Source organism: Blennius ocellaris (assembly GCF_963422515.1).
Source record: "Blennius ocellaris genome assembly, chromosome: 4".
NCBI classification, from domain to species: Eukaryota; Metazoa; Chordata; class Actinopteri; order Blenniiformes; family Blenniidae; genus Blennius; species Blennius ocellaris.
The window spans coordinates 2,068,227-2,084,891 of NC_137653.1; the positions used below are offsets into that span (position 1 = coordinate 2,068,227).

The window sequence follows — 16,665 nt, forward strand, 5'->3', positions numbered from 1 at the left end:
GGAGGAGCAGGGCTATAGACCTATAGAACTAGCAGCTACTGACGCTAGCAGTGGAGGAGCAGGGCCATAGACCTATAGAACTAGAAGCTACTGACGCTAGCAGCAGGAGCAGAGCCATAGACTTATAGAACTAGAAGCTACTGACGCTAGCAGCAGGAGGAGCAGGGCTATAGACCTATAGAACTAGAAGCTGCTGACGCTAGCAGCAGGAGGAGCTGGGCTATAGACCTATAGAACTAGCAGCTACTGACGCTAGCAGTGGAGGAGCAGGGCCATAGACCTATAGAACTAGAAGCTACTGACGCTAGCAGCAGGAGCAGAGCCATAGACTTATAGAACTAGAAGCTACTGACGCTAGCAGCAGGAGGAGCAGGGCTATAGACCTATAGAACTAGAAGCTGCTGACGCTAGCAGCAGGAGGAGCTGGGCTATAGAACTACAGTTATATACAGGTTTATGAGCAGGAATCTACTTCTAAATTTCCATGCGCTCTGTCCTCTTCTGCATTATTGGTGTGTTCGGTGAGTCACAGCGCCCCCAGAGGCCTGGCATGTGTACTACAGCCCTGAAGCCTCGTGTTGAGCTGAGTTCATAGTGACGTGTGGACGGAATGTTTTGTTTCGGAGAAGGAAGATCGTTTTTTGTTTTTTTTTTCGTCATGTGGATGTACCCTTAATTTCGACGAGCCTCTCGACTCCCTTCATCCTTCGGCACAAATTTCAACCTCACAACTTTGGATTTGATGCGTTTTTTTTTTGTGTGTGTGTCGTTTCCACCAGTTGGGGCCTCACGTTCCACACCCCCTGCTCTTGTGGAATTTGCTCCAGTAAAAAAAACTCTTTGCGCGTTGTCCTGGACTGACTCGGCGATGTGGCCGGCCCAGTGGGAGCCCGACCATCTGTGCTCGTCCCGGTTGTGACTCAGAACGGTTCTTCTCTGGTGCAGAATGAACGCGAGGCCGAGTGACGCCTGCCAACTGTTAAAACACAATCTCAATTCTACAGTGCCTGAAAACCTTCACATTGTCCTCGCGCAACGTACGGAGAGACAGAGAGACACAACGGATCACACTTCGACGCGTCTTAAATAATCTACGAAGAGTGTAAATATTGTATTTCAACGGAAATTAACATATTAAAGGCTAACCGCACTTCTCTTGTAGCATAGGGATTCTTGTGTTTAGTTCCCTTCGGTTGAACTCCGTCACTATTTCCTGTGCCAAAAAAAATAATCTAATCCGGCGCTTTAACAAACAGCACTGCCACCTGTAGAAGCCAAGACGCCTCCTCCGCAGAGGGACAACGACGTAACAGGACAAGGTTCAATTCACTTTCTTCTGAACTCCCCTAAAAGAGCGAGTGTATAATTCCCCCCACCCCCCCCCGGTGTCACTTCGGCACGAGACGTTAACAGAAAAAAAGAAAAAGAGATGTAACCACTGACACGTTTGGGTGAACTTAAAAAAAAAAAGCTAATTAAAGTGTTACGTAATATAACGAGTCAGCATTTAATAATTAAAGGACCCAAACCCTGAATTGACCCCTGTCTTGTTACTGGACTGCTTCACTGAAGCCATTCGGAGTTAAAATGCAATCGCGTGTAAATAGTGAGAACACGCGGCCCCGGATACAAGTCGGATTGAAATTCACGTGATACGACGACGAGTCGCGGTCGACCGTGTGGCTTCAGTGCAGAGTCCAACAATATTGTGTTTGTTTTATATTGAAGAAGAATTATTTGGGTTTGTATTTATGTCTCTGTTCCTGTCTAAATAGAGTTTTCTATTTCCATGTACCAAAAAAGATTGTATATAAAATGTCTCAGTGGAAAAAAAACACAAAAAAAAAAACGTGTCACTGTCTTTTTTTTTTTTCTTTTTCTTCAGGAACAAGAATCTGACACTTACATAACTTTTTTTTTTTTTGCAAAACTTCTTTGATTGCTCACAGTGGGATATCAAACGATTTAAAAATAATGAATGTGGACTTTTCTCAGTGCACAGTGAGTTTCTACTGCTGCAGAATATTAAAACGCAGCAACTTGTGCATGTTTCAGTGCAAACGCTGGAAACCATCATATAATCCTGATATAAGACGAATCAAACTAGAAGAAAAATAAGCAATAATTTTTATTTCTAAAATAAATATGTGGAAGTAAATTGTGGAAAAGGGGTACGGAGGCATGAAGGAGCTTTTCATGTGTTCTCTACAGACATAAATAGAGGCCCAGTCCACATGAACCAAAATTATCTTTTTTCTTCCTGGAGTTCTATTAAAAAAATTTTAAAAATCTGTCAACACGTGACTAAGGGGACGCAGTACATATGCCAGGCCTTTAGGGGCACTGTGACTCCTCAAATACACCTGCTCATAAGACTTCTATCTATCTTTGCCGTCCACAGCCGGCATATTAGAATTTCCCCATTGGTAGTTTTATTTTGAAAGTCTTAATGATTAAAAACCCAACTTGGTCGGCGTTCTCCCGTCGTCAATGTACACAGTGTGTCGTTCTCCGTCGCATGTGTGTGGGGTTTCATCACAGAGACAGACCACAGCGCCCACTAGTGGCCCGGCATGTAAACTACACCATCATCGGCGTTTCAGGAAGACACGGAAACGACACGTTTCCACTTGGAAGTCGTATAAACAGGGCCTTTTTTCAAACTTCAACCAAGAAAAGCAACGTGAAGAGTAAGAAAAGTCATTTTAAACACATTTGAATCTCGTGTCACGTATAACTGATAAACTCTACTCACATGCGTATTGATTGATTTACGGCAATTTTATATTGTAATTGTTTTGCCTTGTACATGAATTTAATAGCATGAAACCCTGCGATCCACATTGTTAAAGACACTCCAGTACAGCGAAGAGTATGAACGTAAAAAAAGAGATATTTACCATGTCTCTGTAGTTGGGATAGAAAGTCTGATCGATGAGCGGGAACTTGTCTTGACCCAACCTCTTCTGATTGTTGATCAGCTGCGAGAACTGGACGGACGGAGAGACACAACGGAGGTGAAGCTACTGCAGACCAAGAGTCATTCTTGCTGGGACGCGCCAGAAATGCTTCGTCAACCATTTATAATTCACTCATTGCAATTGTTAGAAATTGTAAATGTTTTTAATTAATGTAAGTTAATTAAACATATCATGATTTGATACCATCTGTACTTAAAAAGTGACCAAAAATCCCACTTCATGCTTTATATTTTTTAAATATCTGTAAATATAGTAAAAAAAATAGTGAATATAAATAGAAGGTGGTACATATTTGATCCACAGCAAAGTGCAAGGTACTTTGTATTATATAATTTTTCTTTTGTCTTTAAAGGCGCCTAAATAGGATTTTGGAACACAATGTATTTGTATTAGATATTAAAGTGTCACAGAGGCAAATCATGCTTATATTCTAAATAATATCCAAATGTCCGGCGCCAGCATGTCGCCGGTACGACGGAGAGTATCATGCGTGACTCACGGCCCAGGGTTTGTCACACAGGTTGTAGATGGAGTCCAGGGAGTTGACGGAGGGGATCCCGGCGTACTGCAGGCCGATGATCAGGTTCCTGAAGTCCTCGTTCTGGGCCATGCTGAAGGCGTGCTGACGCACCAGGACGAAGTCGGGCTTAAACGACCTAGAAATATATATATATATATTAGAAAAATAAATTGGTGCTGGGTGCAGCACTGTGACTACAGAGTGGCACAATACTGAGTGGAATAATATTTAAGGTAGAAAGTTTCCTGACGACTAATTGAGAAAGCAAAAGGCATCAGCTTTACTTTGAAAAGCTGAATTTTACGACCGCAGTAGTAATCCTGCAGCAAAACAGCAAAAGTCTTTGTTTCACTTGGATGCTTAATGAAAAAGAGTAGCAGTAATAGACGTTACACTGATTTTTCGTAATTAAAACGACACGACTCCTTAAACAACATGAAGTAATTTGATTTTGTAAGCATCGCTGTGAATTGAATTACATTTATTTTCTATTCCATGTTTGTGTTTTGACAACTAAAACACAACAAATGCAAAGAATTAAAAGTTCCTCGAATTAGATTATACATATAGAGCACATATATAATAAACGACACGTCTCTGTGATATTTACCCCCTGCAGCCAGGCTGGGTGAGCCTGTGAGCCTGTGAGCCTGAGCTCAGGGCAGGAAAACCCTTCTTAGGAGGAAAGCGTCAATTGTGAAGCAGCTTGAACTCATAACTGGTTGATTTTTCTGTATTTTCATCACGCAGGCTTTTCAACTCCGAATATCTTTGTAAACCTCACTCCATATGCTGCACATATTTGATGCAGATTTCTACACATTGAAAAAAAAAAACAAGCCACTTTGTTTATCGGTCTTTCCTTCAACATCTGAGTCGTTCTGCTTTTTGCATTGATTCATGTTCATAACACAAAAATAAAAAAAAAATAAAAAAGTTTTGAGACGATCCGGTCATCGGGACGCCCATGTTTAACAGTTCAAGCCAACTTCCTGTCCACTGATATTGTAATGTGACATTTAAAGGAACCTGTACATATGCGAACCCCGGCGAGCCTGTGAAGAGGCGCAGACACTGGAAAAGGTCGACGCAGTCACCTTGAGGTGCAATAATTAGCCCCGTGGGGCGGAAATGACTGCAGCTTGAAGCTGAATTCCTTCCAACACTCTTCCCTTGTTCTGAATTTAGATATTATTATTATTATTACTGTGACTGCATTAGCACAACGTGAGCTGGGATAATCGACATCGTCAGACAGGTTAGATTTAATCTGCTGACGATGTGTTGTTGTAATCGCGAAAGTAACAGTAATGCAATTTTCTTGTTAGGAAGTCTACATGTAGTTAGTCCGCCGGGCCACGGGGGGGCGCTGTTGCTTGTTTTTGTAATGAAACTACACAGACTTGTGTGCAGAGAGCAACGCGCTACGAACAAAATCAGAAGCAAGATTGCTCTTTGTTTAAAGCAATTACTTTTTTTACATGTCCCGTCTACGTCAATTTACTGTAATTAGTCTGAAATATAAATATAAACTCAAACGATGAAACATGACGAATCAATATTTTGAGGGTAAATTCCTACCGCCCCCTGGTGGCCGGTGTCACAGCAGGTCAGGGACTTTCAATCAAACAGAATAATCTCAGAATGAATGTGGTTTATTTCCTCGACGCTGCTTTTTTTTTTTTTTTTTTTAAAGTGGAGGTCGTAAAAGAAAGGGAGAAAGCCGAGAGAGAAAACATGAAACTCGGGGACTGGTTCTGGAAAGGCCGAGAAGCAGCGAGAGAAGTTTGGCGCAGTGTGACCGCCGCCAGCTCGCCGCGCACCGGGAATACTAATCAGACACTCCAGAGGAAACTGAAGGAGGCTCTGGTGGAGACGACGGCAATTAAAGACGACTGTAACGTCTTCGTTACCGGCAGGAGGGATGAACGGGGCGGCGATAATCCGAAAAAAAAAACAACTCCAAAAAAACAAAAAACATCTTGAACTTTGAAGACGCTGTTTACAAAACGGTGCAAAAAGAAACAAGTCATTTGATGCATGTAAAATTAAATACGATGCAAATCAGAGACATCTAAAAAAAAAAAAAAAGTCCTAAAAAAATAGACCTTGGAACTTTAAAGTCCTAGTGAAATGAAAATTCCACCTCCAAAACACTCTGGTGTCTCTTCTAGGAACGTTTTTATGCTAACTGACTGAAGAGTAAAATGTTAAAACACGACAATCCGCGAGAAAATAGATAAACGGCGCTATTTCCTCTGCTGGGCGGAGCTTCTGACAATAATAGAGTGACATCACGAGTTGTGCACACGCCCAAGTTGTGTTTACATTATGGAGGATCAGAGTTTTGACCACGAAGAGGCTGAATTGAACCATATTTCATCATCATGGTCATTTCAAACCCAGTGATTGATGAAGAAGACACAGAAGGTGGTTCTGCCATCGGTGACCCCGTGACCCCGGAACACGTTTGAGGAAGCAGAAGACGCTTCGTCCTCCATTCGTCCTCGTCTCCTCGCCTCAGCAGCCGCCAGTTTTCACCTTTGAGGCTTTGAGGCTCCTGACTTTTGGCAGAACGACCGGCTTCCTGGATCCAACATGTCCAAGAGCTTTTCTGACTGTGGAATCACCGAAGATGAGTCCAGGTGTTACTTGATCGTCTACTAGCTGCCCGAGCTAGCCGCTCCCGCTAGCCGCTAGACGCGCGAGCTAGCGGCTCCCACCGCCCGTGCTCCTTTCCTCCTCTCTCGGTCTCTTCCAGGCTCAATCTTTCATCAAGGCTCATAAAACGCCAACTAGAACTTCAAAACACTGTAAAAACTTGGATATTTAAGAGGGAAACAAGCCGATATAAACACAACAGATGGAGATCTGCACAACTCGTGACGTCACGCCCACGAAGAAGGATTCCCCCGACTTCCTCGGCTGGAGATTCAAAATTCAAATAACTTTGTTATGCGACAACCGTGGTGGGGCAGAGTCGGAGGAACCTTACAAGTAGAACCCCAACCATCGTTTTTTGCAAAGTAGTGTGTTACATTTCACTGGGACTTCAAATTCTTCTGAAGCTGGTCGAGGACACATGTGATAATTACTATAATTATAATTAAATTGCCTTCATGTGCGCCGCCCAGTGTACCGGGTCTATAGCAACGATGTCAGTCTTCCTCTCCCACGGTCGGCGGTTCGATTCCCCAGGTAATCCCGACCACGTGTTTTTTTCCCCCGCCCCTTGAACGTCAAACTTCCACCGTTGCTTCAAAACCCCCAGTGGGACCCGGCGGGTTATTTCTGGACGAGGTCACCCACTTTCAACGCTCCAATGGCCGCGATTGGCTCCCGGTCCGGTCACACCGGTGACGTCGCTCACGGGCGCTATTCTCAGTCTCAGCGTCGTCTCGGTGCGTCTTACCTGACCACCCTGGTCCCGCCCCTGATGACCTGCATGTCCACGTTGCAGGTGCCGTTGGAATGAGCCACGAGGTTGACCTCAGAGAACTCGGCCTGCGGGGATCAGAACACCTCGGTCAGATCGCCTCCGAGATCACCAAGGCGGCCATATTGTTCAATTCCCGCCGTTAGAATTAGTGACTCGCCACGGGATGGAAATATAAACACGTCTTTCACCTCCACCAAAAGCAGCAAAAAGCAAATTACACAGCCGTCTTTAATTTGCAGGAAGGAGGATTTCACCGTGACTCGTATTCACAGACTCCGCCCTGCGTCTGTTCTGCGTCTGACCTTGTAAATTAACGTCTCCAGCGTGGAAAAAAATCGATGCGGAAGCAACAAAATGCTTCAAAGTGGGTTTGTTTGAACCAAGAACAGGGCATTTACTGTTGTTTAGTGTTGTTTACTCCTCTAATTTAAAGTGAGACTGAATGTTAGACACACATTTAGAAGAAAAATGCTTCTGTTTGTGCCAAAAAAAGAAAAAACAGAAAGTGCATCAGTGTAGATAAGAGAAGTTGTTCGGTACAATACAATACAGGAGTCATCTTTTCTCTCAGTATCTTGTGTCCCGCACAAATTACCTCACATTACTGATGTATTACATCTGATGTCCATTTTTTTACTGAGTAATTTGTCTTTTCAGAATCTGATGAAACCTGTTTTTATTAAATAATAAAGACTAAATAGTCTGAGATGACAAATAAATATATAAACAAATGAAAGCATGAAGGTTTACAAGTTTGTGTTGTCTTATGGGTGTAATAATGTAATCCAGTTAAAACAAGATGCTTTATCTTAACATTTTCTACGCATATATGTGATAAATATGTATATGTGTGAATATTGTACATAAAAGGTATTTATAAGTCTTCTATGTTGGATAACTTTCTTACTGTTATATTTATATATCTAATACTTTTTTAATACATAAAGATAATTATAATGTATAACTATTTGATGCCCTTTTCAGGCAAGTTAATGTTAATTAGATATATGAGATATGTATGTGTGTATGTATGTTGTTAAGTATGTGTGGGTCTAATTAAACATAGATTATACATTTTTTTTTGCATTACTATGTTTTCATAAGATCTAAATTATCTATTTAACATCAAATGGTAAAAACAACAATCCAAAAATGTCATTTACTGTACATTTTATTCTAAAAATGCAAGATTTGACAAGCGTTTGACAAGCATTGCTTGTTATGAGACACACTATGTGTGAGTTTGCAGTTAATCCCAGTTTCCACCCTCAATCTGTGATTTACTTTGATTCAAGAGGAAACTACCAAGTACTTGATGGGTTTCGTCTGAACAGGTCAATGAAAATCCGTCGCTATCTCTCCGTCACTCCTGGGAAATCACACTTAGTTTATAACCACAACAAAAATGGGGGGGGGGGGGAAATAAGTTGGGCTTGTCGGATCATGTTTATGCAGACTTTTTAACCTGCTGATATTTGCTCATTACGTTCACTTAATTAACTTGACATGAAGCCCAGCGGCTGAGGCTGATCGGGAAAACTCATTACAGTTCTGCAGGAACTCGAGCAAAAGTGAAATTACAGAGGAAACAGAGGGAGCTGTCAGGAGGCCAGTGGAGCAAATAAACCTGATCTCGTTAAGGAGCCAGAATCTGCAGTCATTGAAGGAAACTGAAAAATGGAGGTCAGTTTTTTTTTTTTTTTAAAGTATCATAAAGGATTGAGCTTTAAGAGTGAATATTGACTGTACCTGCTCCACTTTGATGTCATAATCACCGAGGACCTTCTTCCCTCGGAACACTTTGGACCTGGAGAAGAAGAGAAGAAGAGAAGAGAGAGTTTCAGTCAGTTTCCCCCCATCATGAAAACCTCATGGTTGTCTGTGCTGCCCTCTAGTGGACAGGACACGAGCACCTGCAAAGGACAGAAAATGGACGCCTGCTTGTGGGACCTCTTATAATGGACAAACCTTCCCAGCTGCACTGCAGATGTTTTTTTCTATCTCCACTGCTTCAATGCAGCAGATCAGCTTCATACGACCGCAGCTGGTTTTGCTTTGTTGCGTCATCAAAGCAGCTAATGAAAGCCGGAGCACGAACCAGAAAGACGAAGCGTATTTTTATGAAGTCCACGAGAAAATCGAACGCACCCGAAATGACGACATCGTGGATGATTATTTGAAAGCTGCCGGTTGCGGCGCCACGCGACAACATTACTTAACAATAAAACGTGGTGCGGTAGTGTCGCGAAGACGTGGCGAGTTAGTGTGGTGGAAAAGTTCGGATTCAGAAAACACTTCACTCCAGATATAATCTGCCTGGAAACAGGTAATTTATAGAGAAAACTTTACCCGTGTTGTTTATTCAAGTGAGAGATAGAAAAAAAAAGAGGCAATTTCACGATTGTGCCGTTTAATAAATACTGTTTTTGACAAGAGTGACTTTGTTGTGATTTTCGTGTATTTGTGTGTTTCGTGAACATAAAGTTTGACATGATTTCTACACAGGCTGAATTTTGGGCTGGTTGTTTTATTGAAGTGTGTTTTTTTTTTACATTGTTTGAGCTGGAAACCATTGAGTCAACCCTACGATTATAGTGTCCTCTTCATTTAATTCCATCAAATAGCATAATGGGCCTTTAAAAAAAAACAAAAAAGCCAAAACAGCTGAAAACATGAACGGGACCAGATCCGTTTGAGCGAGCAAGAGGTGAACGTCACTGCGACCTCAGCCTTGTTATTCCAGTTTGGTGGAGGCGAGAGGAAAACCACTGTCCGGCCGACACAGAAACACCTTGTTAACTTACACTGTCACATTTAAGTACAGAGCCGAGGGCCAATTACTGCGCCTCAGTGGGAGTGTGTTCATCTTTCTGAGGTCAGAAGTGAGAGAGCAATTATAATTCTATAAGTCCTATTTAAACACACTTATGTGGCCCTTATTTCTGAGATTTCATCGTAAGAAGACGGTGCGATGAGTCAAAAACAAGCTTAAACATTTAGGTGAAATACACGTTATGATCTCAGGTTTTTATTTATTTATCCGTCTATTAATTTAATTATATTTATTTTATTTTAATTAAATTTAAGCTATGAGCTAAAATAAGTTCCATGCAACTTAACAGAAGTTCCTCCTGCTGTAATTACATGATTGTGGGACTGATTTGAATATTCTGTAAATTGCACATCACTCAATATATATATATATTTTTCTTTTTACTTTTGTGTTATTGTGTTTTGAAGAAAGAGTCACCCGCTACAACTTTGATCGTCTTTGTGCTCCTTTTTCAATGATGTAAACGTTCAATGCAATGAGCTACAGGAAGATGAGAAAATGAAAATGACAGGATTGAAATGAATGAAAAGAAAGAATGAGAGAAATGATCACAGATTCTTCACGTTTTTGAACGTCTTGACTGAAACTCCATGTAGGCTGTAGCCATAAAAAGAAATCCATCCATCATCCATCCATCCAGAAAGGTTTAAATAGACAATTTCATAACTAAAATGCATAAATAACGATAAATTGATGTTTTTTTTTCAAGGAAAAACATAAAAGCACAACATTTGATTGTCATTTCTGAACACCGCTGATTAATTTGACCAAAATTTGTGGATTTAAAGTCCGTCTAAACACATTTCTTTGGTGTATTAGAGGTTAGTTAATAAAAAAATGGTCGACTTCGAAGGCTGGTTCTGCAGAAAGTTTCGGGGGTTTTTTTCCTGTTAAAAGGGAGTTTTTCCCTTTTCCACTGCCTGTACTTACTCATGCGAGATTGTTTTGTTTTCCTCTGTTAAAGTGCCTTGTGATGACTGTTGCGTTTCGTGCGATATAAAATTGAATTTCACTAATGATATTTTTACTGCCGTGAAACGTGAAAATGGGTCCATTTCGGGACCTGGGTCTATATTGATAGTCGTGCACTGTTTGTTTGTTTTTTATTCACTTGTTTGCTCTGAAACTTGCAGAAGTAGAAACATTTATAATAAAAAAAACCAGTAAACGATGTAGCATGGCAGCTTTAACAAATATCACGGGGGAATCCTAGAGCAGCATTAAGATAGTTTTCTACAACTAGGCACTTTTTTTTTTTTTTAAACAAAATCCTGTGTTGCAGCCATCAAGTCGACCACAAGCAGGACAAACATCGACTCCAGGAGCTTCCTCCTCACCCTCGCATCCCTCCAGTCGTTCGTTTACTTCAGCGTAATGAGCTTTACGACCTCGCGGTGCAAACATTTTAATCCTGCCATGAACCCCCCCTAAAAAAACCAAACAACAACAAAAAAACAAAAAGCAGTGACAGGTTATTCCTGCAGTTTCCCGTTTGTGAGCCGCAGCTCCTATACTGCCGTCTGAGAAATAGTAATTATTAAATGCATTTCACTGGAGTTTAATGAGCAGCGTGTTTCCCCAGAGAGAAATCCGTTTAGTCACGGCGCAGCCAGCAAACTCAAAATACACCGTTTAGGCAACATGCTTAGAAATTAACTCATCACTCAGATGCAGTAGGAGAGGCTAACATTTTAATGATATGTCATCGAATTCAAACTCCACTGTAAACTTGATTTTGGCTGGTACGCAAGATTCCTGCCATCTTCCATCTACGTGAAGGATGTTTGAAGTTGACTTTTATAATGAGGTATTTCTATTGCTGTGAACCAGATTGCCGACAAGCTTTGGTACAAAGTGGGAACAACTGAAGTTGAACGGTCTCTGCAGCAGCAACGGTTTATTTGCATGGTGTTGATATTCAGGCCAGAATACTTCTGGATATTTACAGTAGGATGGGCACGAAAGCAAACTCGGGCCCCGTTGACACGGCAACCAATACGAGTGAGTCCGCGAAACTTCTTCCACTTTCGGGGGGTCCGTTTACACGACGCCGGGGTGTGAATGCACTGGATTCGTGACGTTTTTATCTTGGCTGTCAAGGTGGAAACATCCTTTCACTGTCTCAGATGGAGGTGAGAGAGCACTCCCACTGCGCATGCGCAACGTGTCCCTCCGCACTCCTGATAATCGACTTTCACTGAACCCCGGAAGTGTTTTTGTGGAGCGGCCATGAAAAGGACTGTCCGAATTCTCAAATAAGCAAAGAAATGGAGGCTGGTCGCTTCCTTTTGAGCCTCCTTTAGCATAGGATAGCACACTTTCGCAAAGGAGGCGAGCTCACGCCACCCCACAATTCCTTGCGGCGACAACATTTAAAGGAAAATGACGACGGCGGGAAAAAGGACGCAGATCATGTAAGTTACCAACGCAACAATCTGCTGGAACAACTTGAAATAATCTAAAACCCAAATGCGCTTTTTTGTAGTCCATTTTCAGAAACTTGTAGTTCTTTCCCCCCACCATAGCATGTTACTAACTTGCGCCGCCATCGCATTATTATGACGTCACTAAGTGAAAGTGCGGTCCGGCCGCCGCACCAACGTGAACGCCTTTCACTGACTACTTTAGGAAGTCTGCTAACTCCTTTCATTAACCCCGTGACGTCATCCACGGGGTTAAGTGAAAGTCGATAGATAAGGAGAGAGGAGGGACATTCCGGACCTACCCTCTCACTTTCCACTTGTAAACAAAGATGGCGGCCCGCAGTGGTTTTGACTCGCGTTCTGTATTTTAATTTTATCGTTCGTATCAGTCGTTTAATAGTTGAGACTCACCCCTGTTAGCATCCGATGCGTCATCAGTCCATAAGAATGACTGGTCCTCTCCATTTTCTTCACGTTGATAGCGTTTTGTTCTCTGCACACGCCTGTGTGGTTTCAACGCAAGATCAAGCAACAGCGCCACCCAGTGGCCTGGCAGACTACAGACATCATTGTCAATGTGTGTCGCTGCAGTGGAAACGCACTGCTTTTGTTTAACGGATGAGGTGTCGTCACGTTTCAATTGCAGTAAAGGTCTAAACTTGATTACTGTGGATAGGAACTATTAGATGCATCTAAAAGTAATTCATTTGAATAAGCAGAAAGGAAGCAACGCACAGTACACAACGTCGGAAATTAAACTTTCATTTGGGGCCATGAAATAGTAACTTGTGACCATTAAATAGTCATTTGTTGTCAAAAAATAGTCATTTGAGACCATTAAATATTAAATTGTAGTCAAGAAATAGTAATTCATGACCACAAACTCGTAATTTGTGGTAAAGAATTGGTAAATAGTCATTTGAGGCCATGAAAGATGATAATGTGGCTCCGAAGTACTATTTTGTGGTCACTAAATAGTTATCTGTAGGTACAATTTAAAGTTTTATTTTGAAAGTCATGCCTGAGCTCCATTCACATCAATGACTAATGGCAGATTTGAAGAAATGTGTCATTTGAACACAGCGGAGCAGAGTTTGAGACGCATTTATCACATGAATCTGTAAACCTTGGTATTTTCATTGATTTGAAGAATTTAGATATGCGTTTGCACATGTAGAACAACATTTCTTTAAGTATTCATCCTCAGTGTTTCCTCAACAGGTGAAACTTTGCTTTGTCAACCTTGTGCTGCATGAATAACGCTGCATCTTTTAAAAAAAATCCTCTTACGTCTCACTGTGTGTGTGAATTGGCTGAAGCTCAAGTCATGTGAGATGAATGCGGCAGGTTCGAGAGCGAGAGAGACGCCCCCCCCGAAATGATCAACGGAACCACCCATGGCTGCACACCCTGCTAGATTCTGCTCTGCTCTATTGGCTCCGTTATTTCAGGGTCACTTTATGGGATCCCACTTTCACTATTGATCCGTGGAGTCCGACAGTCTGAGATGGCCTGCAGAAGTAAAGCCTTTCCAAATCAATGCAGCGCAATGATAGAGAGCGAGAGAGACGCGTCAATACTGCAAATTAAGACACAGCAAGCGTACAATGGAAGAGGGACGTGGACTCTGGTAAGAGCCGCCAAGTCCGACATAATCACGCAGGCTGGATTTCAGATTTAAGCTTTTCAAACCCAGACACACTAAAAGTGATTTATATCTACTTGATACTCTTTAGGAAGGCTTTTCTTCTCAAACACACACACATATACCAACATATGTCTTGTAAAAGGTTGCAATTACGCCACAGAGGAGCTGTGATTTCTTGTTCTCTTTCACATAACGAGTTGCTATTGACAAAAATAGACATAATACTGGAAATGCAGCGGCTGCGCCTTTCAAGCACGATACGCATCACATTATCTATCATAACTGGCTCTATTTTCCCGTTCCTCCTCTTCGACCGCAGCCACAGTTCACTCTCTGGTTTTGCTAATTTAGTCCTCACTTCTCGGCCTCTATCTTATGGTTGTTCGGCGTAAAACATATCAATGGGATGAGCCCCGCAGGATAAAGGCACGGCGTTATTCTAATGGTTTTGCCGACGACGAGAACCTGAGAAACTGAGAAACTGAAGAGAAATCACACATCAGTCTTTGGACTTCCCGAATCTCTCGCTATACAAGCTTCTATTGGTAAAAATCACCGTTTCCGTTTGAGTTTTTTTTCATGCTCGGCACATTCAACGTCAATCAGCACGAGCCCCCGAGCGTCTCGTCCCTCGCTCCTCCAGCGGCGTGGGGGGAAAAACTAAAACAAGACTGTCTGAAGGGCAGAAGACGTGTCGTGGCTGTAGAAGGGTGTAGCGGGAGATCGTTTAACCGAAGGTGTGTGAAGAGCAAGATGAAGATGAGAGTTCAGTCTGAGGAAGAAGACACACCGGAGACCCAAGAGCTCCTTTTCAGTCTCTATTAGAAACTTTCTGCGTGTAGAAAGTGTAGAAAGCTGCCGCTGCTTCGCTTTCCTGGCCTCGTTCCAATTGGAAATGTATAAAAAGAGCTGATGTTTCACACCACTGAACCCAGTGGGCGGGGAATGGGAGCTAATTTGATCAAGGATATTGAGAAAACGGCATTAAACTTGAGACTAATTCTAATTAATACTGTTTGGTATTGTTTACAATTGTTGATAAAAAGGCAGATTGGACTTTAGTGAACAATGAAATCAAAAATATCAAAGTAGACGTGTTTTTTTTTTGTCTGAGCCTGAAATGTAACACCGACGCAAATTGTTTTGAAATAGGATGTAATAAAAATCAAAATGTAAAAACGCTGTGACCAAAATTAAAAAAAAGTTTAATAGTACATTATGAGGCAGGCAATAATATTTTAGTGTAAGACTTTCATTGCATCATAAAGTGAGGATTTATGCTTTGAACTTGAACTTTAATGTGAAAAACACTGAAAGAGGTTTTGGTATTCATGTGTAATGGCCCAAGTCACTTATAGTCTTTTCGCTATAATCTTTAATCTATTTCTCCATCAGTGTAAAATTCTAACATTAAACATAGTAAAATCCCATTTAAATTAATTTAAAAAACGAATTGTTGCAGTTTAGATTTATTATTATTTGGGCTCAGCACTTTTGAAACTTTATCCACTAGTTATTAGATTTTGGGTTTTTTTATAATATATTTTATAACTATAACCTGAACTTAAATACCCTAGTTAATGGACAATATGTATCAATGGAAAGAAAATAAATATATCAAAACAGTTTAATTAATCCTTTAAAAATGCGAGCAAAGTATTTGAAGTTAAATTGGTGTAAATAAGAATAGTTTTTCAAGAATCTTTTAAAAGTTCTTTTAAATGTTAACTAAAATGTTCCTTATTAAACCTTCAAATCAAATGGTTTTTTTTGAACCCCTCAAACAAACCTTTCATTTCTCCCCAAATCAAATTCTAATCTTTTAAGCTCAGAATGCACCGTTCGGTCAATGAGCATCTTTCCACATTGATCCATGAGAAAAACAACCAGAAAGTCCTGATCGGCTGCCTTGTGTGTCTCTCGCCTCGGGTAAAGATGTTTCTTGAATTATTCAGCGGTAGCGCGAGCGGCCATGACGCCTCCTCCTCCTCCTCCTCCTCCTCCTCCTCCTGCAGCGCCACCGGACGCCGTTAATGTGTGAACAATGACCGAGTGGAGATTTGTGTTATACACGTAAAGTGAGGTCGCGAAGTAAATCAGTCATGAATCCAACATTATTCTTTCATTTGAGAGCACTCAGCTGCATTTGATTATTTATCAAAAAACGGCATTTACAGTCATACAGTCGTACAGCATGTTGTATTGTTACTGTATTTGTCGTTGTCAGTACTGCAGAATTCTCCACGGCGGCTTTACGATAGCAGAGGTCAATGTAGAATCTACCTCCTTGTCAATTTAAGGCCCTCCTAAGGTTAGAATTGAAATGATGTCTTCATAAACACTCTTATGAAGTCAACAGGAAACAGGAACTGCCTTTGTGATTATTCTATTCATATTCAGGGGCTTTCAATGGCACTGAGGGAAATAAAACAAAAGAAGGAATCACCTTTTCGTTATTTGCAAACTCTATTGATTTTTCATTCCCACTAATGCTGAGCTAAGATTCCCTGTCTTTGGGGATGCGCAGGCACGGCGCTGGAGTTGCTCAAGTTGTTTAGCTCATGTGGCTGAATGAACTCTTCCCGTCGTCTCGACCATTTGCTTCCCACAAACTCAGTTCTGCTGCTCATCCCTCACAGGCAGACGTGGCGCCGTTAAAAAGAGCGAATTAACCAACTTTCCAATGAAATAACAAGGCGGTATGACGCCAAAAGGCGTTTTCACAACAGAAAGATTCCGTTTTGTGCGTGGTTTATGAAAATGTATAGCGCTGGATGAGTTTACGGGGATTAAACTGTTGCAATAAAAAAAAAAGAATAAA

At 41.4% G+C, this 16,665-nt stretch overlaps 1 protein-coding gene across 1 annotated transcript in view; it reads right to left on the reverse strand.

Moving 5' to 3' along the window:
- Positions 1–16,665, reverse strand: part of syn2b (synapsin IIb) — a gene marked incomplete at both ends in the record, with an annotated part of 99,554 nt that overhangs the window by 31,197 nt on the left and 51,692 nt on the right. Inside the window, 4 exons of the mRNA XM_080494635.1 lie at positions 2,901–2,990; positions 3,481–3,637; positions 6,914–7,005; positions 8,690–8,747. Coding sequence (XP_080350761.1) covers positions 2,901–2,990; positions 3,481–3,637; positions 6,914–7,005; positions 8,690–8,747 — 397 coding nt within the window. The remainder of the gene's footprint in view (positions 1–2,900; positions 2,991–3,480; positions 3,638–6,913; positions 7,006–8,689; positions 8,748–16,665) is intronic.